The sequence below is a fragment of the Ursus arctos genome, unplaced genomic scaffold, assembly GCF_023065955.2.
Source record: "Ursus arctos isolate Adak ecotype North America unplaced genomic scaffold, UrsArc2.0 scaffold_16, whole genome shotgun sequence".
In the NCBI taxonomy this organism is placed as follows: Eukaryota; Metazoa; Chordata; class Mammalia; order Carnivora; family Ursidae; genus Ursus; species Ursus arctos.
In genome coordinates, this window is record NW_026622830.1 from 22,614,089 (window position 1) to 22,637,602 (window position 23,514).

Below are 23,514 nucleotides of genomic sequence, written 5' to 3' on the forward strand. Positions count from 1 at the left end.
TTTAACTACACAGAAGATATTTGGTAAGCATTCTTCACTTTGATACCACGTACAAACCAGGGCTGACGACACAGAACCTTAGTGTTTCCCAAATTCTTTTTATGGTTAAGAATCATGGGGGAAGGGGCACCTGGGTGGCACAGCGGTTAAGCGTCTGCCTTCGGCTCAGGGCGTGATCCCGGCGTTATGGGATTGAGCCTCATATCAGGCTCCTCCGCTATGAGCCTGCTTCTTCCTCTCCCACTTCCCCTGCTTGTGTTCCCTCTCTCGCTGGCTGTCTCTATCTCTGTTGAATAAATAAATAAAATCTTTAAAAAAAAAAAAAAAAAAGAATCATGGGGGAAGGCTGTTAACAATTCCAGAGATTCTGACTGGGGAGAAATGGCTCGGGCAAACTTGGAAAACACCATTCTCTATTAAATCGATCCTATCTGGTATGAAATCTAACACTTACAAAATGAAAGCAATAAACTGAATGCCTCCCCACCTTTTTTCATCTGAGTGAAGTCACGTGGCTTCATGGGGGCAGTTGAGTTGAGTACAAAGTTGAGTACAACTACCCCAGTACATACTTTCGGGAGGGTACGAGCCAGAGCACGAACAGCTAAAGGGGAATCCATCAGAGCACTCAATTCCCACATACAGGCTTTCCTAAGCTGAGATGAAGACACATCAGACTTCTACCAGTTCTCATTTTCCACCTCTCCTTGCATAAGTGCCCTTCCTCCACTTACATAAAAAGGCCTGCCTAACACTCATCCTCCATCTTAACACGGTACACTGCCCAGAGGTTTAAAACCTCCAGACCTTCTTAACTGGAGTTCCTCAGCTGAACACAGAATGCAGAGGTAAGTTTCTCAATTCTCCCAAGTGTGGTTTACAACTAGTACCATACTCAATGCATGGAAGAGAAGTCAATTCACTATGGATGCCTTGGGCAGTTGGGGTTTAATTCTTTCCCAGAACCCTGTAGAGAAAGCCAGTGAATTTAGGCCACTGCTTTCAGACAGAAATATCACGAGAGCCACAAATGCAAGCCATATGTATAATTTTCAATTTTTTAGTTTAAAAAAAAAGTAAATTTAATTTTAAGAATATATTTTAACCCCAATACATCCAAAAACATCACTCTGACATGTAATCAACATAAAAAATTGAGATATTTTGCCAGTTTTTTTGTACCTAGTATTTGAATTCCAGAGTATATTTTACATTCACAGCATATCTCAATTCAGACCACCCACATTTCTAGTACTCAACAGCCACATGTGGCTAGTGTCTACCATACTGGACAGGGCAGGTCTAGGCCATAATTAGGCCTAGGGACAATTCCACCATGCTCAGCTTTTGAGCACAAAACTCAGTTACAACCACTAAAGGAGGAGATGGCTTAATTCATTTGGGAAGAAATCAATCTATATCTAATTTCCTATCTTAAAGTTAGAACTCAGATGTGAGAAGGCTGTCTACTGGGAATGAATACTAATATTTATTTGAAGTAAATTAAGGCAGACGTTTTTCCCACAGAAATTAAGTCTGATGTATCTGCCTGGGTTGACAGGACTCACTTTGCATTCCACATCATGCAGGACCAATGAATGAGCTAACTCTGTATATTTAAAATACAAAATATTTTAAATATATCATTTGCAGCTATTTAATCTTGTGAGAAAAAATAGCTATCACTCTAAAATGTACTAAAGGATTCAGTCTTTCAATATTCGTGTGGGAAATATGTAAGCAAGAATATGTGAAGACTACTGCCAAACTCCTAGCCAGCATTCAGACTAGAGATCCTAAGCGTTCTTCACGCCACTGAACTGATCTCAAGAAGGAATGTTTGATCTAGGAAGAAACTCAGGATGTGTTTTATTCTTGGATATTCCTGAAGAATTCCAAATTTCAACTTTTTAAAATAACTTATACATTCTTCCCTAAATCTGTACCCTTTAACTTTAACTCTTACCAATTAGCCATCTCAGTTTTTCACTTAGACTGTGAAAATGTCCAACCCAGAATCACTCTCCAGAGGGCTCAACTTCAAAATGCACCCATGCCTTCCTAGGTCCAGTGTTCTTTGATCCAGGCTCTGTCAGACACCCACATCTAATTACTTCTTTCCTCTTTCATGTCTCTCAGGAAAACTATTATTTCCTAATCCCAAGTTCTATTAAGCTTACTTAAACTGAGATCATTTGAATAGGCACAGGCAAAAGGCCTTAGCTTATTAGGTTTTACCATATAAGCTGAAGCATCTAGTGGACAGTTATGTACCACCCCAGAAGCTTAGTCAAGGACATGTTTTGCAACTTACATTCATCTGGATACATGCCTCCCTTAAAATTCAGCTCCACAAACATAACTTATTTTCAGATCACAGGATGATTCAAAGTCAGTCACAAAAATGAAAAACTGAAGTATGGAAGTGATAAAGAACCACCAAGAGCCACAGAAGAACACTCTGGCATTGCCCAATGCAGACCCCACTTGGGAAACTCACCAGTAGGAGCTATGGAAGGGGGCCTGCCTCGTTTTCTTTTTGGCTCCCTCAGGTTTTCTTGTGGACTCTTCACAATGTCATTTTCAGGTTTTTTATCCACTTGAGCATCTCCAGAATACTCTCTGTCATTTTCTGAAATGTTCTCCTTATCTTCCTTCTCGTTCTTGGGAAGGCTCTTCTCTGACACCTTCCCCTTTTCAGAAGAGATTAACTTTCCTTCTTTATCAGGCTGCTTGGGTCGCTTTTCTGTCTTTAAGGCTTTATCCTCTTTGTCTTTCTTCACATTGACAGTGGTTTTTCTTTGCTCTTTAAACTTCTCTCGTTTATCAGGTGATGATGGAAGACTTTTGTGATCTGTTTCTTTAGGCCTAGCATTACCCACAATATTCTAAAATGAGCAAAATAGCGATGAAACACACTTTGTGATTACTTGCAAATATAAAATCAGATGGTTTTTTGCAAACTTATGAAGACAACAAATTAAAACAGGACATATGTTATGTCACATAATGGAAAGAACCACTGAAAATATCCATCCATACTCTGAGGCTTGAGAACCAATCCTAAATTTAAAAAAAACAACAGTCATGTTCAATTCCTTCTGAGCCAGAGTGATCTCCCATATTTTGATTATTAGTAAGTCACTAGATAATTAAAGGGACAGACAAATACCCAGGAACTTCTGCAAAGCAATCTTTCTGACAGAGGTGTTCTAAGAAAATGCCTCCAAGCTACGTCCTTCTTATCCCAAGCATAACTACATAGACCCAGGGCCTTTCAAAGGCCTGGCTCAGTTTGCCAATGGATGCTGATGCCCTGTGTAGAGAAGAACACAAACTAATAACTGGAAGCTGAACAGGAAAGCTATAAAGATTGTCCAACCCAGAAGCAGGGTCTTTGCTTCCTCAGCTGGGTAAAGGCTGTGCCCAATCCAACAAAGGCACCTACTGTGCTCCTGAGCTATTAAGTTTTTGTCCACTAGACAGAAGTACTACTTCTTGGTTACTTTCCTCCTAAATAACTTTTAAAGAATTCATTCTAAAACTCCTGTGTCCTAGTAGGACACAGCTCTGAAAGCTTTGTAGTTTCTAAAACTACAATTAAGTTTGTGTATCTCTCTTCCAAGACCTCTAGAAAACAGCAGGAAGCACATATCATGTTCATATGGGATCCCCAGCACCTAGCACACATTAGGCACACAGATTTCTCCCTAAAGCTAGAAGGAGTGCCTTCACTCAGGAAGGTTTAATTTGTCCCACAGGGAAAAATAATAAACAAGGAGAATCCCTATGACTAGAGCCTAGAAGGAAATATTTTTTCAAGCCCCCCAAATTTTCTTGAAAGCAGGTTGAAAGTAAGCACTCTTCAGTAACTGCTGGCAGAACTATAAATTATAACCACTTTGGGGGGGGAGGAGGAGCACGTTACCAATTCGTGTCAAAAGAATTAAAAGTTTATACTTTTGAACTAGAATGAATTCTTGGAAATGAAACTAACAGAATAATCGAAATTGTATACTCAGATTTACAAATATCCTTATAAATGACCATTAGAAAATTGGTTACACACAGTACATTTATATACATATAATAGAACACTGAAGAGCCAGCAAAGCCATATTCTCATACACTATTAAGAACTTAAGAAAATGTTATTTTGTTAAAAGAGCAAGACATCCCCCTTTTTTTAGAACAAAAAGAGAGAGAGAGAGCAAAATATGGAACAGTAATATACTACATGACCCCAATTTTAAAAATACAAATATTTAACAAAAAACACAGAAGGATATATCCCAATATGTTAAGAGCAATTCTATTTAGATGACTGAATTATATCATTTGTACTTCCTTTGTGCTTTCCTACAGTGTCCAAATTTTCTACAGTTTATGTATCGTTTTTGTAACTTCAAAAAAATTAGTATTCCTAATATATAAATTATCGAAACATTCAGAGTAGTATGATCACACAGGAAAAAACCTCAATCTATTCCAATAATATATGAAAAAAGCTTTAAAAATTGTCTGTGACAGATATTTTTAAGAAGTTAAGCTTTGGAGGAGCATGACCATCCATCCACTGTCATGGCCAGGCCAGCAGCTGCTTTCCATCACTTGGGCACCTTGTCCAGAGCTGGGGCCTTAGACTTGGCCTCCTACGGGACGCAGGGCACCCAATTTCCAGATGCCTATGGGAAGGAGCTCTTTGACAAGGCCAACAAATACCACTTCTTACACAGCCTGGCCCTATTACAGGTGCCCCGTTGTAGAAAGCCCCTCAGGGCCGGGTTACTACTAGCCTCTGGAACCAGCTTATTCTTCACTATCTTTTACTACCAGGCCCAGGTTGAGTGGAGACCAGGCTGAGTGTTCAGACTTTGGCTCCTGTGGGAGGGAGCCTGCTAATCTTGAGCTGGCTTGCCTTGACTCTTTGAGCTTCCTTGTATTTAATTTCTGGGTACTTTTTTAAGAGCTGGAGCAGGGAGAGGATTAAAATAGAAAGGCAAATTAAAAAAATAATTTAAAAAAAAAGAAGTTGAGCTTTGTATGTTGCCATTATGGAACCCTAGATCCTCAGGGCTGAAGAGACCTGAGAAGTCGTTTATCCAAATACAACGCTCTCTTGGGGAAAAAAACAAACACAAGCAGGAACTGTGGGCCTATACCTGACCACCCGCCAGGTCTGAGATGAGGTGAGACACTCAGGGATAGCTGGGAATTGGGAACTGAAGCACCCACAAATCCACACTGGGTAAGGTGCTCATCTCCAAACCAAAGCACCACAAGCACTATCAATCAATTTATTCAGTACAACAGAGTAAACAGTTGAATGTTTGTCATCTGGAACCCTGGACTTCCATTTGGGGAGGTTCTAGATACAATGTGACAATTCTGAACAAGTTCTTATCTATACAGTCCTCCATCTGTATTAACTCATTCCACAAACTCAACAAAAAAATTGCCAAATTTAAGGCCAAAATAACATTTTATTTATTTTTTTAATTTTAAGTAAACTCAGGGGACCTGAGTGGCTCGGTCGATTGAGCATCCGCCTCTAGCTCAGGTCATGATCCCAGGGTCCTGGGATAAAGCCCCACGTCATGCTCCCTGCAGAGCAGGGAGCCCGCTTCTGAACCCTCTCCTCCCAGCTCCTGCTCTCTCTCCCTATCTCTGTCTCTCTCTCAAATAAATAATCTTTTAAATTTAAAAAAAAAATTTTTTTTAAGTAAACTCTACACTACATGTGGGGCTCAAACTCACAACCCTGTGATCCAGAGTCACATGCTCTACTGATTGAGCCAGCCAGGCACCCCACAAAATAACATTTTAGAGTACTGTAGTGACAGCTCCTTAGATGCCTAAGAGGCAAATGATCCCAGCGAAAACATCTTCAGGGCTAAAGCTTTATAACTGTTTCAATTTTCTTTTAAGGAAAACCAGAAAAAGGCAAAAAGCAAAAACATTCTTAAGGCTACCTTTAAAGATACCATGAAACATAATCCTCTGAAATTGCTAAATACATGTACAGAAGAATTTACTAAAATTTGTGATAAGTAGAGGCATTTGATAATAAGAAAAGACACAACAGGTTCCAGCATCATCAAATACTGTCACATGAACAACTACCCAAAAAGGTAACAAGTAACAATCAGAAGTTTTAAAATATCAATACCCAAATTTTGATCTTGCTTTCCCAACTATTTCATTAAGGCATAAACATGAAAAAGACTAAAGGGGAAAAAAAGTATGAAAAGAGTAGGCAACACTTCTAGATGGCCCATACTTCCAGTGTCAAAACTCCTGTCTCATGCTCAAGCGAGCACATGCATGTGGTGACTGCAACAAGAGGAAACAAAATTTTCAAACCAGGCATATCTAGCACAAGTGACTGCCAAATTCATGCCAAACTATAGTTCTGAAACCACCAAGTCATGGTCCTGAGCTGAAGGACAAAGTTAGATGAGGAGAAAATACACTATGGCTTCCTCAAGCCTTAGCAAGTTCCCTATGATGAGCTCTAGGGACAGGGCACAGGGAAAGAGAAAAAAAAAAAAAAAATAGCCCGACAGTTCTGAGAAAAAGATGAGGAAAACAGATAACAGGAAATGGCAGAGAGAGATAAATATTAACAATTTCTGAAAACTTGTGTATTGCTTTCTAGTGAAATTGTGTCAGGTGAAGGAAATACAGACTTTGCCATCATAAACAAATGTAACATCTTTATTTGAGAAACAGAACTACAATGTTAGCAGTATTCATACCACAAAGCACAAAACCACATTTCTCACCTGATCTTTGGAAAAAGCTTTGACATGAATATGTTTGACAGTCTGAACTACTCCATCATAAAATTTCACAGTGTAAGTACCTAAAATTCAAGAAGATATCATGATTTAACTTACAGTTTCATGAAAGCAACAAAACTTTTCAAAGCATAAACACAAGGGAGCTCCAACCACAATAATAAATGTATGAGAATTAAAATACTAAGAAACACACTCAGTCTTATTTATGTCCAAGGTAATAACTAGCATGCATGCCTTCATTTCTTAGTTAAGATTACATAGTAAGTTTTCTCTTTATACAGATCAAAATCCGTCTGCTTTTTGATGGAAAAAAAGAATTGCACTGAATTTAGGCCAAGAACAAACAGCAGTAAAACAATTAAGAATGTGAGGAAAAGGCAGTTTTATTTACTGCTTGGTGAATTATTAGGTTTCATCAAACTTTATTTTCTGGGCTTAAGGGTGGTAATATCTTTTAAACTTTAAAAGAAACATGTCTGCTTACTAAAGGTATCATATTTTTAGAGGTCCCATTAGTCTCATAATCCATATGAGTAACCTTCATGTTACAACATCTGAACAGACTTGGCCAAAACATTAACCAGTGCCTGCTACATTATCAGTTTTATTCCATTAGAAAAAGAAATCTAACAAAAATCATTCTGTAAGACCGAAGCTGAAAATCCAAATAATCTTCTTCCCAAATAAAGCACCAACTACAATACAAAAGTTCTCATTAGTTGCACTCAAACCAACTCTTTCAAGCTTCTGCATCTTAGAACCCACCTCTCCCCCCACCCTACCTTTTTTTTTTCCTTTTTATTTTTTGGTCCCAGGGATTAAAAAAAAAAAATCACAGTTAATCTTGTCAAGATTACCAGTGAACTACTGGTAACCATGTAATGGTTTATTGCTGGTAAACACCATCAGTCAGTTTTCAAGATCAGTTTCTCACCAAACAGGGAAGGTAAAAAAAATCCCTGGCAGTAAAAGAATGTAACAAGGAAGCCTGAGACCTTCTGGCTAGTTACCTCCTTCTCAAACATTCTCTCCCCTCCCCAACCCACCTCACCCTCCTCCACTCCACCTCTCCTGCAGTCCTAAATAGGGCCCTGTCAATGGCCAGCCACCTCTAATGAAAGCCTCACTCTGTAGTATTCAAAGTCCACTGCAATCTTAGCCCAATTATTTTCCAAACGTTGTTTCTCATTACCAACACAGAATACCCACCAACTCAAAGCGATGAGCTACTTGCCACCCAATGAAACTGCCTTGTGACATTTCCACCTCCACATCTTTATCAAAGTATTTTCCTGCCTAGAACGCACTACTCATTGACCCTTAAGCACTCAGCTCAAATGACCACAATAGTTCTGTAAAAGCTTCCCAACTTCCTGGATAGAAAGATTTTTCCCTCCTCTGAACTTCTCAAAGACTCATTTTGGTACCTTGCCTGCAGGGCCTCAACTTAGTCTATCTTCATATAGAAGGCAGATCCCAAATCAAAGGCAGGCTCTCCAAGGCCAGGGACCACATCTCACACCAGTTTCTCTCTCACACAGCATCTGGTTCACTATAGACTAGGGCTTCTCGAAGTATGGTGCCCAGACCAGCAGCATCAACAACTCCTGGGAACTTTTAGAAATGTAAGTTACCAGCACCACGCCCAATATACTGAATCAAAAACTCAGAGTGCAACACAAAAATAAATGAGTGTTTTAACAAGTGTTTCAGGTGATTTTGGTGTACTGCCACAGACAATTAATAATTACCTACTGAACTTTACTCCTGGTAATTACAAAATAAAGTTGATTATCTGTCACAAGTGTCACCAACACAGAACAAAGTGGCTAGCAAACTAGATAGAAGGATATATGGTTATGCTTAGTTGGCTAAAACAAGCAGTAAGATGTCAGGCTATGATAAAGGATTCTACATAAGGCAGCTCATCAATGACTAATGAGTTCTTACAACAAAGGCCTGGGCTCCTGTCTCTATTTGGCAAGCAAAGAAGCAATGATAAGCAATGCTATGGAACTCTAAACACACCCTTTACAAGCAACCATGACATGGTTCTGGCCAGCCTGGGGATGGGGGTATTAAGAACCTAACTCTCATGAAATCTTAAATATCAAGTGTGCCAACAAGAAACCCAAGCCTATACCTCTTCAACTTCCTTACCAAGAAAGAAAGTCAGCATCAATTACATCAAGATGAAAACTGTTCATTTCTATAGACATTTCAAACATCCAGAAGGACATTTTCAGCTATTTGAGGTCAATTTTGATGCTTACTCCTGATGGCAGGCTCAAAATGGAGGCCTCAAATGAAGGGATGTACCCTGAGTTCCAAAAAGAGCTAAAACAGAGCTAAGCAGAGCTGGGATTAGAACCTAAGCCTCTCTGCTGACCTCTGACCAATTCTTCTTCCACCATTCCAAACTGCCTATTCCTCAAGTCCCTCAGCCTAAAGTCTAAACCACAGACACAGTGGCATCAATGGCCATTCTGAAATGACCCACTCTATGGTAAAAGGTACTCAGGAATCACTGTCCTGAGACAGTAATATCCTGGCCCTGACCCTTTTTACTTCCAAATAACTATAAGGGATCATCTCAAAACATTCTCCCTTGATCATGTACACAGCCTAACTTGGGCTTCAATAAATCAGAAGGAAAAAAACAACACATCCAATGGACAATGGTGGCCTAGGCTCACTTCTGGAAAGAGGCCCCAAATTTACTTCAATGGTTCTTGTACAACTAAAAGAATGTCTTCCTGGGGCACCTGGGTGGCTCAGCTGGTTAAGCACCTGCCTTAGGCTCAGGTCATGATCCTGGAGTCTGCTTCTCCCTCTCCCTCTGCCCCTGGCCCAGCTCGTGTGTGTGTGTGTGTGTGTGTGTGTGTGTGTGTGTGTGTGTGTCAAATAAATAAATACAATTTTTTTAAAAAATAAAAAATAAAAATAAATGTCTTCCCGTGGAATCCTCCTGTGGGTGGCTGACAATAGAGCTTTCCCATGACCATAGATAACATCTAACAAATAACATGTAAATGACAGAAAAATAAGTGCATCCTTAACACAAAGGCCCCCTGCCTCAGGCTCCCTTAAGAAGCCCCTGTACTTACACATGCCAGGTGAAACAAAGCTTCCTGGTCTTGCCCCTCAGGGGGTTAAGAACTCAGCGTATCAGACAACCTTATAGCAGTCAGTAGGTGCAAAAGGGAAACTAGAGATGCGAGGCAAGCTGATCTTCTGTAGGACCAAGGAAATAGGACGCACAGGTGACTCTGGATAGATATCTGCTGTTCTTGAGTTCTACCATAACTCTGACTCAAGGGCCCTTTCTCTATCCCACTCATCTCCAAGGGTCAAAGAATTCCAGAATGCCATGATAGGAGACTCAAAGTTTTCAAATATGGATTCTCAAAGTCTTGAGGTTCCTGTACATGCGTCTCAGGGGGTGAGCAGAGGGATATGCACATGTTTGCAGGTATACCTTCTCCTCCCCCATCTTTTCTTCTTAGCAATTTTACTAATGGGCTTAGGTTCTGTAGCCAACAACTTCTAAAAATGCTTTTCTGTTCTAATTCCTTCTTCTAATTCCTTCTGCTCAAATGAGCCCAGAGAACAGGTAGTGAACTGCCAATAATCATTGGCACGGACTGGGACCAGATCCTGACCCCCAATCGGGGCTCTCAAGACACCACCAGGCTCCAGAAAGTACTCACCATCTACACCCACCCTACCATCATATCAGGCATGTGTGCACGCACACCCAGTGAACACCTGCCACTGACAACTCCTGCCATTTTGGGAAAACTCTGCCCTAAGAGGCAGCCCGGTACTGTGGGAACTGCAGTTCAGGAACTTTGGACCCCACAGACCTGCATTCAGTTCACAGCTCTACGATTCATGTACGGGCTCTGTAACCTCAAGCAACTTCTGTGAGCTTAGTTCCTCATCTGTAAAATGATGGGGTTGATGGCAACAACCTTTCATGTTTGCGTGAATACTAAATGAGATCAGATATGGAAATTGCTTAGCAAAGGAACTGTTAACAAAGGAAGGGATCAATAAGTGATTCCAATTATTACCATCCATCAATCACTTTACAAGGGAAGCACCAACCCCTTCCCCACAAAGACAGTAAGAGCCACGCTAGCACCTGCGTGTGTGGGCCTATATCTTCCTTTTATCTCTGTGCAAAGCTGTTCAGTCCCAACATCCCCACATTTCAAATGTAGGATCAGTTACAGCATGAAGGAGACAAAAAATAGTAACTACTTCAACAAGAAACTCTAGAAATGAGACCATTTCCACAGAATCTCCTGTTATAAATGCAGACTTCAGGCACTGGCCCAAAGATTAAACTGAGGGAACAGGGTACACGTGATTTAAGAATATGAATAATTTTAAGGAAGAGGGATCTGATTCGCCTGTTCACTCAAGTTAAAGAACCACAGATCAACAGGAAGGAACAATTCCTCATTTTGTTGAAAATGCAAACCTACTTTCAGTTTCCCCCAGAGAATGCCTTGCAGAGCAGCAGGGTCCATGACTAGGGACACAAAGCCCTGACACACAAGTAGCCCTGCCATCCCCAGTGTAACAAAGGGAAGTTGAGCAGCCCCAGCAAAGAGCTGAGGTCAACTCACCAGAGATGGCTTCCGAACAAAGATTCCCTGGAAGCAGAATCCCATCCTTTACTCCAACACAGATGGAGGGACTAACAAGGCTAACCACGTGTGGCTGCGTTCACATGAAATGATGCTTACCTGCTACTGCCAAAGAATTATTCCAGGTGAAAAGAGCTAAATAACATTGCACTGCCCTCCCCAGTTTCCAAGTGCTTAATTACTCCCTTAAGAAATTCTAAAGTTGTCATTTAGTTGTGTTTCAATGATGCCAGATTCCCAGTGCCAGCAGTCTCAACGCTCAGCCTCGGGAAAACCACCAAGGAGGTTAAGAGTGGAAGGAAAATGAGGGCAAGCCTTCCAAAGATTAATCTATAGGGTATGACTTCACTATATGCCCAGCTACTCCTAGTAGCACCAACAAGACAGAATGACTTTTACAGGAAATAAAGGGGGTACCTTGCCAGCAGAGCTTCTCCTCACAGTGCCATTAGGCTGCAGTGGTCCCTGCTACAGATAAAACTGAGGCAGAGCAGAAAATACCAGAGAAAGAGTGGAAAAAAGAGCCCAGCACTGTCTCTCCCCATCCTGCGATTACTGAAATCATACTGAACTAGAAACTGTCCAACAGATCCCATGTAACTGAAAGGCAGCAAGAGTCATCATCTCTCCCCAAAATCAGACACAGATCTGAGCTCTCACAAAGGATAGCTTTCCTTCACAATTCACAATGTGGCAATAATACCAGCCTCCAATTCCACTAACTTTTAGGATTTCCCCTCCCCCATCCCCTTCTTCTCCTTTGCCTTCCAATTAGTCTCAAGACCAGTAAGGACTTCAGACCCAAGAACTCTGGGGAAAACTGGTTCTGGCAGAAATCTCCACTCATATTCAATGTCCTTCGATTAACTAAAATTCACTGGACAGAATTCAGAGCTTACAGGACCAATATTATTAGGGTGACAAATGACCGTTTTAGGGACAATCATTATCTGAACTCTTTCTCCCATGGTTTTAGCTCATGGAGGAAATAAACTGAAAATATTTTTTAAAACAACTTCCAAAGCTCTGGTTGCCCCAGTTTAAAAGACATTTAAAAATCTTAACTATGGCCAACAATTTGGCCAATGACTTTTAGTCCTTAAATTATTATTCCAAAAAAATTCCAGACCCATCCACATACAAAACCAACCAACCAACCAGTAATTGCAGACAGGGGTGCCCGCCCCCTCCCCTTATGATTTATCTGCACTGTTCTGTTCCTGTACCCCCTCCTCCTGGTGGCCACATACTTCACACTACTTTGAACTAGTTTTTGTTTGTTTCCCTTTAAATCCATGATGCCCAGCTCTGGGCTCTGAAGATTTTAGATGCAAACAGTAGGTTCCTAAGCCTCTACAGGTCCCACCAAGACACCACTCGACCCCTCTGCAAGACTGCTCCCAGGGTTCCCCAAACCCTTCTTCCACAATCTGGCTTTTCTTCTTTGCCACTTCCTCATCCAACCCCCCTGGCCTCCTTTCTATCTTCCATAACTCTGGGACATCACTGGATCAAAAGAGAAATGTTGCTTCCTTTCTACAACCTCCTTTATCTACAGAATTACCATGGTACTACTCACAACTTTTACTTTATCTAAGGGCCAGCCATTTCCCCAAGGGAGCACAACTCCAATGGATATTATTCAGGAGGAAAATATAATTGATCAGCATAAATCAACCTAACAGACATGCAAGAACACATCTATGTACATATAGAACACCTATATTTCATATCATATGATTTAAATCCAGTGAGAGCAGAAAACGTTGTTCACCTTGAAAATAAGACTCTAAAAAAGTAAACCATGTCAATTACCAAAAGGCAGTTTAATACATGTAAGCTTTCCTTTAAAATACGTTTTTAGGCTAAAGTGATACATATGAAAAGTAATAACAGGGGATTTTATTTCAAACACAAAATTATAAAAGAAATTTAGGGAAACAAGGACTATCCAAAAAGACTTAAATCAACCATGAGCTGGAGTATCACTAACTGCTTAAACATCTTTAAAAATACAACCTTGCTTTGGAAGCCTGAGGCAAGAGGATTGTGCATTCAGGATAACCTTTATCTTAGCAGAGTTAACCCATACTGGCCTAACAGCTGGGGGTGGAGGTAGAGTGAATGTAGCAAAAGAGAAACAAAGTTCTGCCATATGCAAACATATGTTCATTTTTTACCATTTCAACCCATTCTCAGACAAGGCTTGGTCAGCCCCAGGTCCAGCATTCAACAGAGTGCTGAATGAATACTGGAATAACTTCACTGTATTCAGTCAATCTGGCCCTAGAGTCACCACTAACAGCGGTACTAAAATGCCTGACTAGCTTAAACATTCACTGAAGAGATCATGAACATACCACAAACATCCTGACAGAAAATGCACAGCAGTAAAAGGTATCGCTCGGACCCAGAGTCTATTCTCTCATTGTGAGGATGCTGACCATGCATATTACCTTCTTGACCCTCCTTTTGCCTTTGTACTAGCAAAATGAGCCTCTTTAGATCATGCTGCCAGTCTTGACACCGCACGGGTTCTAAACTGGCTAAGGCATCCCAACTCAGTGTTCTAAATCCCAGGGCCCCAATTTCACCTAGCGGCTTTGATATTACAGACCACCCTCAATCATGTTGCATCCAAGAAGCATTTTTTTTAAGTAGGCTGAACACCCGATGTGACCCCAAGATCAACAGTCACATGCTCTACTGACTGAGTCAGCCAGGCACCCCTCACAAAGTATATTTTTAAGAAATGTTTATTAATGTCCACTTCATTTCTAGGCTATTCACAAATAATTAAAAGGAATATTGAGGCTTATTTCATCAATTATATTAGGAACTCCTGGACAAAAACCTGCACACTTACCAGCAGAGTAAAGGATGAACCATAACTATTTTATGGGAAACTATTACTAAAATTTAGGAGGCAAAAATCAAATTCCTTGGGGCGCCTGGGTGGCACAGCGGTTAAGCGTCTGCCTTCGGCTCAGGGCGTGATCCCGGCGTTACGGGATCGAGCCCCACGTCAGGCTCCTCCACTATGAGCCTGCTTCTTCCTCTCCCACTCCCCCTGCTTGTGTTCCCTCTCTCGCTGGCTGTCTCTATCTCTGTCAAATAAATAAATAAATAAATCTTAAAAAAAAAATCAAATTCCTCTTTTTAACCCAGCTTTATCTCCATTTATAATTTCTTCCTAATTTCTGACATAGTGATTAACTTGGAGAGGATTCCTAGGCAATAAATATATACTGAAAATACACTATCGGACTCTAATATTACAAACTCCCCCCCAAGTCATGAATAAAAACAATAACAACTCAAACACCTTACCATCCTTGTTAACAGCAGTGACTTTGGCTGGGTAGAAACGACAATCAGACCAGCAAGCAAGGACCTGTTCGTTTATCTGAAATTCCTAAAAAGCATTAAAACAGAACAGAACAAAACAAAACAAAAAGATCTGTTACCAATCCAATTTCATAGGATGCACACAGTATCAGATTTCATGAGAGAAGCTGACTGACAACAGTGGGAAGGGGAGATGGCTACCGGGATGGAAGAAGATGTTTCTGCTGTTCAACACTGGGAGGCAAACCAAAAGGGCTGGACGGACACAAGACTCTTCTATCCTGGAGGTCTGGGCAGGCATAGCAAAGCACTGATCATAGTCCCCACCCTGTCCTTGAGCCCAGGACCACTAGGAACACACCCAGCATACAAGTTGGAAGGAGGGAACCTACCGCAGCCCAAGGGAACCAGCATTCATGCCACCTAATACCACCCACATTTTTAAAGGGTCTTCTGCCAAAGGAAGCACACATTCACCTATAATATTTCAAACTGTTTTCCCAGCACACAGTTTACATTGATACAGTTTGCAGAATGAATACTGAGCAATCAAACTGGACAACAGTAAACAATTCTTTTTTGTTGTTGTTGTTAAGATTTGTATTTATTTGACAGAGAGAGAAAGCACACAAGCAAGAGGAGAGGCAGAGGGAGAAGGAGAAAGAGAAGCAGGCTCCCCGATGGGCAGGGAGCCAGACATGGGATTCAATTCCAGGACCCTGGGATCATAACCTGAGCTCAAGGCAGACACTTAACCGACTGAGCCACCCAGGCAACTCAACAGTAAACAATTCTGAATGGGGGTGGGGATGGGGGAGGAACGACACACACAGACAGCAAGAGTTCAAGTTTCCTGGCCAGGGTTAAAATGAAAAACAGAATCTGGGGCTGAGTCAGATCCAAAGGCAGCAGGATTTCTACAGATTTCTCAATGCCTGTTTAAAAAAACTCAAAACTAATACTTCATTTTTCATTCTGAAATCAGTAAGTGCTCCAGGCATAACGATGAAATTTAGAAAAAGGAATACAGTCCAATTCCATGATATTCAAGAGCTTTTTTTTTTAAGGTAGGCTCCAGACCCAACATGGGGCTCGAACTCACAACCCCAAGATCAAGAGTCACATGCTCTACCAACTAAGCCTCCCAGGCACCCCTCAAGAGTTTATAAAAGGGGGTGCCTGGGTGGCTCAGTCGGTTAAGTGTCTGCCTTCGACTAGAGTCATGGTCTCAGCATCCTGGGATCCAGCCCCACATTGGGCTCCTTGCTCAGCAGGGAGTCTGCTTCACATTTTCCCTCCTCCCCCCACCCACCTGCGCACGTGCACATGCTCACTCACTCTCGCTCTCTCAAATAATAAATAAAACCTTAAAAAAAAAAGTTTATAAAAGACCGTGATATGAGGCTCCACATGGAATGATTGCTTAATAAATGGTCAGACAACAAATAAGTTTAATAAATGATCTGAAGGGATATAGGGGTATAAAAGAAAGAGATAAGGTCCCCACCATTCATCCTTAATGCTTTTCAACCAAGTTAGTTTATGAGCTGTCACGTCAATCGTATCATACACACAGATGACAACTGAGATTCTTCAAGAGCCCCATGCACCATGGAGATCTCAGGGTTGCAACTACAGGCCTAAATAAGGATTGGTTCCCCAGCTGCTACTGACTTTCACACCGAACATCAAAGGCTGGAACATAAAGTACCCAATGGCTTACCCAGCTCATTATAGATTTGATACTCACAGAAGATCCTTCATCTTCATGTAAGCCCTCTTTCCTCAGCTGTATTTTCTCTAAAGGGCGTAAATAAGGACTGTCCCAGCAGAACCACTCATCATAACGATGGTTCCAACGCTTGAAATGGATGAGTACTTTTCCTTCTTCGTAGTCAATGTCTTCTATGTGAGCTGGATACCTGAGTCAGAAAAAAAAGTTAAATGCCTTTAATACCTGCCCAAAATATCCAAAATAGTACCCTTTCAAACCTCTTCCCAAAGGACTAGGTTATCAAAGTATTAAATAAAGCCTACCATTTAGAGACTGTGATTGTGTCAAATTGCAAATTATGGAGGCTCACAGACTTGGGGTTCAAATCCCAACCTGGACATTACTTAGTTTATGTATTACTAAACTGACTTTTCAGAGCCTGAGTTCCGTCACATAGAGTAGAGGAAGGATACCCAGCATACTGGGTTACAATGCAAGTAAAACAAGATGACATACACACAAGAACAGAGCACAAATGAGGCAGGAAGCAAACATTTAACAACTAGATTATATTTTACATAAGCCAATAAATTAGAATGACCATGCAACCCAGATTGTATTAGATAGCCCCAATTTAAGAATTGTATAATCCATATAGAATACCATGCAGCTGTTAAAAAAAAATAAATAACCAAAATGGTTCTATGTCATGATATCTCTCAAGATGAACTATTAAATGAAAACAGCAAGGTACAGAACATTGTGTATGGTAAGCTATTGTTTATTTTTTTAAAAGATGAAAAAGTAGGGGTGCCTCGGTGGCTCACTCAATTAAGCATCTGACTTCGGCTCAGGTCATGATCTCAGGGTCCGCTTTGAGCTCCCCACCCAGTGGGGAGTCTGCTTCTCCCTCTCCCTCTGCTCCCCCCACTCATGCTCTGTCTCTCTCTCAAACAAATAAAATCTTAAAAAAAAAAAAAAAAAAAAGATAAAAAAGGGGTGCCTGGGTGGCTCAGTTGGTTAGACGTCTGCCTTCGGCTAGGGTCATGATCCCAGGGTCCTGTGATGGAGCCCCACGTCAGGCTCCCTGCTCAGAGGCGAGCCTGCTTTTCCCTCTCCCTCTGCCTGCTGCTCCCTCATCTGTGCTCTCTCTAATAACAAAATTTTTAAAAAACAAAAAAAAAAGATGAAAAAGTATATTTATACATGCTTAAATATGCATAAATTATCTTACACAAGAATCTAACAAGGGTTACTTATTGAAGTACGTACGGTCAACAGTTCAATAGTTCACCCTCCTTCTAGACTGAGAGTCGGAAAAACAAACAACTACATTTCCCTGACTCCCCAACAATTGGCAATCAAGGTCATGAAGACCTGTGGGTTTAGAGGCAACTGTAGTGGCCCAACCCAGTGCTCCAGTGCAAGGCCTCTCAAACTTTCATGTAATGCAACTCATCAGAGGATCTTATTAAAATGCAGATTCTGATTCAGCAGATGGAGCTAGGGCCTTAGAGCTTTAAACAGCTCCCTGGTGATACTGATATACTGGTCTGCATTAGCAAGGATCTAATGTCTAGTTACTGGCTTACTAAGTAGTATCATGCAAGTGTTGCGGGTGGCAGTGGCACTGGCAGTAGTGAATTCCTGACCTCCAGAACACAGCTCCAGCGGTCCTCCAAATTGATACTTAAGGGCAGCAACCTGAGTCCCACTCCTCCAACGCTTCTAACAATTTTGTAAATACCCAATTTCTTGTGTTAAATCCTTTTGGTACTTAAAACCTAACTGACACAGTAGGGGAACTGGGTATGTGCGGGAGGGAAGAAGCGAAAGTGACAGGGAGACTTTTTGTAGTGTACCTTTTAATGCTCTTTATTTTTCAACCATATTATTGTGTTGCTCATTCCAAAAATAAATAAATGGTTAAAAATGAAGAAAAATAAATACTGTTTGCAATTGTTCTCTTAAATACACTTGTATTAATCAGATTGCTATTCTAGATTGAGGAAGTTCAGATTCTATCTATATTTTCTCTCTATAACTTGGATTTGTACCATTTCCAGCCTTTCTTAAATCAATCACCTAGTACCCCCGCCAACCTAATAAATATATGCTACCTAAATAAACAGGCCTGCTTCCTTGTGTCTGTACACTATGTGCTCTTCAATCCTACACTAGTAACCTCTAAGGCAGTTTGCTTGCCATTTAACCTATCACAGTAGGTTGCAGATACTGAGCATACAATAAATGTTGAGCAAAGGAATCTTGCTTTCCCTATTCTTCCCAAAGGTCAGGTGTCCTGTCAATTCTTCAATCCCAAAGCTCTTAGACTCTAGCTACCCATTCCAATTTGAGTCACTCTCCAAGTTCAGGCCCCCATCACTTTGTATGGTTATTTCTCCAACAGGATTGACAGGGTAAGCTTTTCAAAATTCTGAATGGTACTATACATACATTAAGCGCCCAAAAAATGTTAACGGAAGGAATAAACAGCTTTGAAACTAGTGTCTCTACTTCAATACAATTGACATACAGCTGCTACAAACATAAGATATCCTGACAGCAGGCTAATTGTACGATCTGACAAACTGTGAAGTACAATTGCAGGAGACAAAAGGATTCCCTAAACCTATTCCTCTCTATAAAACAGGGTCAGTTGGTGGCACATTGAACTCTTGATCTTGGGGTTGTGAGTTTGAGCCCCACATTGGGTGTAGAGGTCACTTAAAAATAAAATCTTTAAAAAAAAAAAAGAAGAACATGGATATTTCAATTACATTCCTCTTGCCGGGATGCGTGGGCTCAGTCAGTTAAGTGGTTAAGCATCTGCCTTCAGCTCAGGTCATGACTGGGATTGAGTCCTGCGTGGACTCCCTGCTGGGCAGGGAATCTGCTTCTCCCTCTCCCTCTGCGCCTCCATCTTCCCCCCTTCCCGTGCACTCTCTCCCTCTCAAATACATAAAATCAATATATTATACATATATATATATACATATATATATATACACACACACGTGTGTATATATATATATATATTCCTCTTGCCCTCTCATTTGTTCAGTCTACCAGAAACTAGCAAGCCGCCCCCTAAAATAACAAACTCTGACCTAACACACTCCTATTCAAAAGCCCTTTCTTGAATGATTTACTATATCTAGCAATAGTTTTCAAACACAAGTCTTTGGACCAACACATGGAATTAATTTTTCACAGAACTGAATTTATTTAATTTGCGGAACTTTTCTTTATATTAAATCACATTCCTTCTAAATTTCTGGTGCGTATTTTTTAAATTAAAACAGTGGTAACTGTCTGTTTTTAATACTCTTACTAATATTATGGAGCCATTAAAAAGATTAAGTCAGCTCTCTATGTACCGATTTTAAAAGGTCTCTAATAAAAGTGGGAAAAAACCCAACAACTAAAGATGCAAAATGGTACTGAATACACTACCATTTATTTGGGGGAGGGGAGAGAGGCAATACATTCATACCTGTTTATAAATGCGTGGGCTATCTCTGGAAGGATGATCAAGCAACCCGGTTTGCCTCTTGGGAGGGGAACTGGATAGTTAAGGAACTGGAGAGGAAGTATGAGACTTATTTTATTCAATGTATATCTTTTTGTATGTTTTGAATGTTGTACCATGAGTATGTATTAACTATAAAAAATATATAATTAGATATTTATTTTAAATATCCTTATTTGGCAAAATAAAAAGTTGGCAACCTCAGGACAAACCCCAAATTATTTTGAATTTGCCCTAGTCAGTATCTTCTAAAAGTCTGGTAAGTCCAAATTCACAGAATCAACTCTAAATTCCTAGGTTAGCAACTCCAACGCATATACTCAAGAGTCTGAAGAAGGACCTCTAGGCCCTTGGCTAGCCTAAAGCCCTTCTCTGCTCAAGTAACTTCACAGGGCACAGGCATCCTACTGTCTGCAGACTACACAAACCTCTCCAGAAGGGTCAACAGTAACCAAGAGGTAAGCAAGATTTCCTAAGGAGAAGGCAGTTTTCCCTACTTTCCTAAAGTGCAAGGCCCTCATGGAGGATGGGGAAACCCAACTGCATTTCAGAGAAGAGGGCAGATCAAAATTGCTAGTTGCCTTGGAAAACAGCTCAGCTTTATCAGTCAACGGAACTTTATTAAGTGACTTTGATCTGCTCAGTCAATTCCAGGTCTTGAAAGGGATTATAAGACCTATGTGTTCTGGCTCCTGCCCTTGAAGAGAATCAGACATGTGAACCAATTAAGTTTTAAAACTATTAGGTGAAACCATATAAAACCACTGATAACTACTTTTTACCTACAAAAATAATCATTTTATCTGGTGAAACATTAATATCTGGACAACCATTAGGGGTACTGGAGAAGATGCCACAAGGTTAACAAAAAAGGTGTTGTGAATGGAATCTGTTTAGACAGAAAAAGGGAGAAAGAATTTCCAACTTCAACATGTACCCAACAGCCTCCAATGAGACTCTAGTTTCCAAACTAACATTCCAGCTGGGAGTCACATTTCTAATGGAAATATTAGCCAGAAAGGAACAGATATCAAATACCAAACTGATTAACAAAAGTAACCTCTATCGAGGGAAAGAGGTACTGGAAATGGCCAAGAGATTTTGCCTGTAGTTTGAATTTTTCTTTCTTTTACTTTTTTTTTTTTTTTAAGATTTTACTTTTTTATTTCTTGAGAGAGAGAGTGAGTGCAAGCGGGAAGGAGTAGAGGGAGAGGGACAAGCAGACTCCACTCTGATCATGGAGCCGGACTTGGGTCTAGATCCCACAACCCGGAGATCAGAACCCAAGCCGAAACCAAGAGTCAGACACCTAACTGACTGAACCACCCAGGCGCCCCTATAGTTTCAATTTTTACAACAATTTATTCACATAAAACTTGTGTAAGGAAAAGTAAATACTTTTAAAAAGTGGGCTCCACGCCCAGTACTGCAAGGCCTGAACTCACAACCCAGAGATGGAGAACCGAGCTGAGATTAAGAGTCAGACATTCAACCAACTGAGCCACCCAGGTCCCCCCAAAATAAATACTTATAAATTGAAAGTTCTGAGAAGTATGTAATGAGCAGACTTTCAACCAACAGCTTCATGGTTTCGGGATTTTTTATGCTGCTTGGCACTTCCACAAAACAGAATAATATGCAGCTATATACAAAAGAGAGAGAGAAAAGAGCGCCTGAGTGGCTCAGTTCGTTGAGCAACCGACTCTTGGTTTCAGGTCATCATCTCAGGGTTGTGAGATGGAGCTCCACATCAGGCTCCATGTTCAGCACAGAATCTGCTTAAGACTCCCTCTGCCCTTTTGCCCCTCTCTCTAAAATAAGTAAATCTTTTAAAAAGAGAGAGAGAGAACAAACTTGGTGAATTGATATAGAAAGATTTCCAAGACATGTTAAGTTTAAAAAAGGCAAGCTACAGAATAGTTCATATCTTATGATACCTTCCTTGTTACAAAAAAGGGAAATAAGAATATGTATTTGTTTTTGTTTGTATTTAAATGAACACTAGTAGGATGGATAGAAACTAATAAAACTGGTTACCTATAGAGGACAGAGCAGGTATAGGATAAAGAAATGGAAGCAATCATTCTCACTGTAGACCTTGTTACACTGTTTTGATTTTTGAACCTATTCAAATTCTAGCCAATGGATTACCAATTAATTCCCTTGCATTTCCCAGGTGGACTATCATATCATATTCAAATTATGGCTATACTATCTCACTTTCAATACTGATACCTACCATTTATTTTTCTTTTTTTATCACACTGATTAGTGCTTCTAAGATGATGTTGAAAATTAGCAGATAGCTGGCATCCTTATCTTTAATGAAAACGTCTCCAATATTTCATCAAGTCTGAAGTTTGTCAAATCTTCTAATCAATGCCTTTAATATGAAGTTTTCCTCCACACCTACTTACCAAGGATTCATCAGGAATAAATTGTGAGACTTTTCAGACTTAGACTTTGTCAAGATGAATATACAGCTTTTCTCTTTTATTCTATAAATATGATAAAATAGCAGATTTCCTAAGTTTAAGTTACCATTACCCTGCTAAAATACGTCATATTTGGATGTGTGTGTCATTCATTTAATAAGTGTCTATTTGGTGTTCTAGTATTTTACTGACAAGTTTTGTGTCTCTTTTATAAGTAGGATTTGTCCAAATTTCCTCATATTATGTCCTTCCTGCCCAGTTTTAGTATTAGGCTATACTAACCTCATAGAAAGTACTAAAAAGCTTCATTTTCTATTAACTGCCTACTCTGAGATCTTTCCAAGAAAATTCTTTTGTCTTTTCCATCACTTCTATGGTTACTAATCTGGTCATGTTTTCTACCTCTTCTTGAATTAATTTTGCCTAAATAAGGGAGTATGAAATGATTATCAGATACAATTTAAGTGTTCAATAGTTTTCCTTTGAAGAAAAGAGCTCAAGACTCAATAAAAACATTTCAAATTCAACTCACAAACAGGATTTTTTTAATAGATTTTATTTATTTGTCGGCGGGGGGGGGGACAGCACATAGCAGGGGGAGCGACAGGCAGAGGGAAAAGCAGGCTCCCTGCTAAGCAAGGAGCCTGATGCAGGACTCGATCCCAGGACCCTGGGAGGCGCTTAACTGACTGAGACACACAGGTGTCCCACAAACAGGATTTTTAAATGGCAAATACAAACACCAGATGCTAAGCACTTCATAGGGCAAAAACTACTCCCTATTGATTCTATTACTCAACAAACATTCCTAAATTTATATTCTTTTTTTTTTTTAAGACTTATTTACTTATTTGAGAGAGAGAGATTGCATTGGGAGGAGCAGGGGGAGAGGGAGAAAGAAACTCAAGCAGACCCCACGCTGGGTGTGGAGCCAACACAAGGCTTGATCGCACAACGCTGAGATCACAACCTGAGCCGAAAGCAAGAGTCAGATGCTCAACTGACTGAGCCACCCAGGTGCCCC

General features: G+C 40.4%; 2 protein-coding genes across 3 annotated transcripts in view; one reads left to right on the top strand and one right to left on the bottom strand.

Annotated features, from left to right (window-relative positions):
• PHF20 (PHD finger protein 20) overlaps window positions 1–23,514 on the bottom strand; it is a 144,212-nt gene that overhangs the window by 73,364 nt on the left and 47,334 nt on the right. The window contains exons 3-6 of one of the 2 annotated variants that reach the window (XM_026503408.4): window positions 16,560–16,731; window positions 14,792–14,876; window positions 6,786–6,865; window positions 2,501–2,888 (exon numbers count right to left, since the gene is read on the bottom strand). In XM_026503408.4, the coding sequence (XP_026359193.1) occupies window positions 2,501–2,888; window positions 6,786–6,865; window positions 14,792–14,876; window positions 16,560–16,731 (725 nt within the window). Of the gene's footprint in view, window positions 1–2,500; window positions 2,889–6,785; window positions 6,866–14,791; window positions 14,877–16,559; window positions 16,732–23,514 lie in introns of those variants that run through there. The other variant, XM_048222162.2, reaches the window with a different exon arrangement.
• Window positions 4,582–4,959, top strand: LOC123001286 (transmembrane protein 256-like). Its single transcript, XM_048222163.1, is given in 2 exon segments — window positions 4,582–4,839; window positions 4,842–4,959. Coding segments are annotated over 2 exon segments (348 nt in total). The 3' UTR covers window positions 4,932–4,959.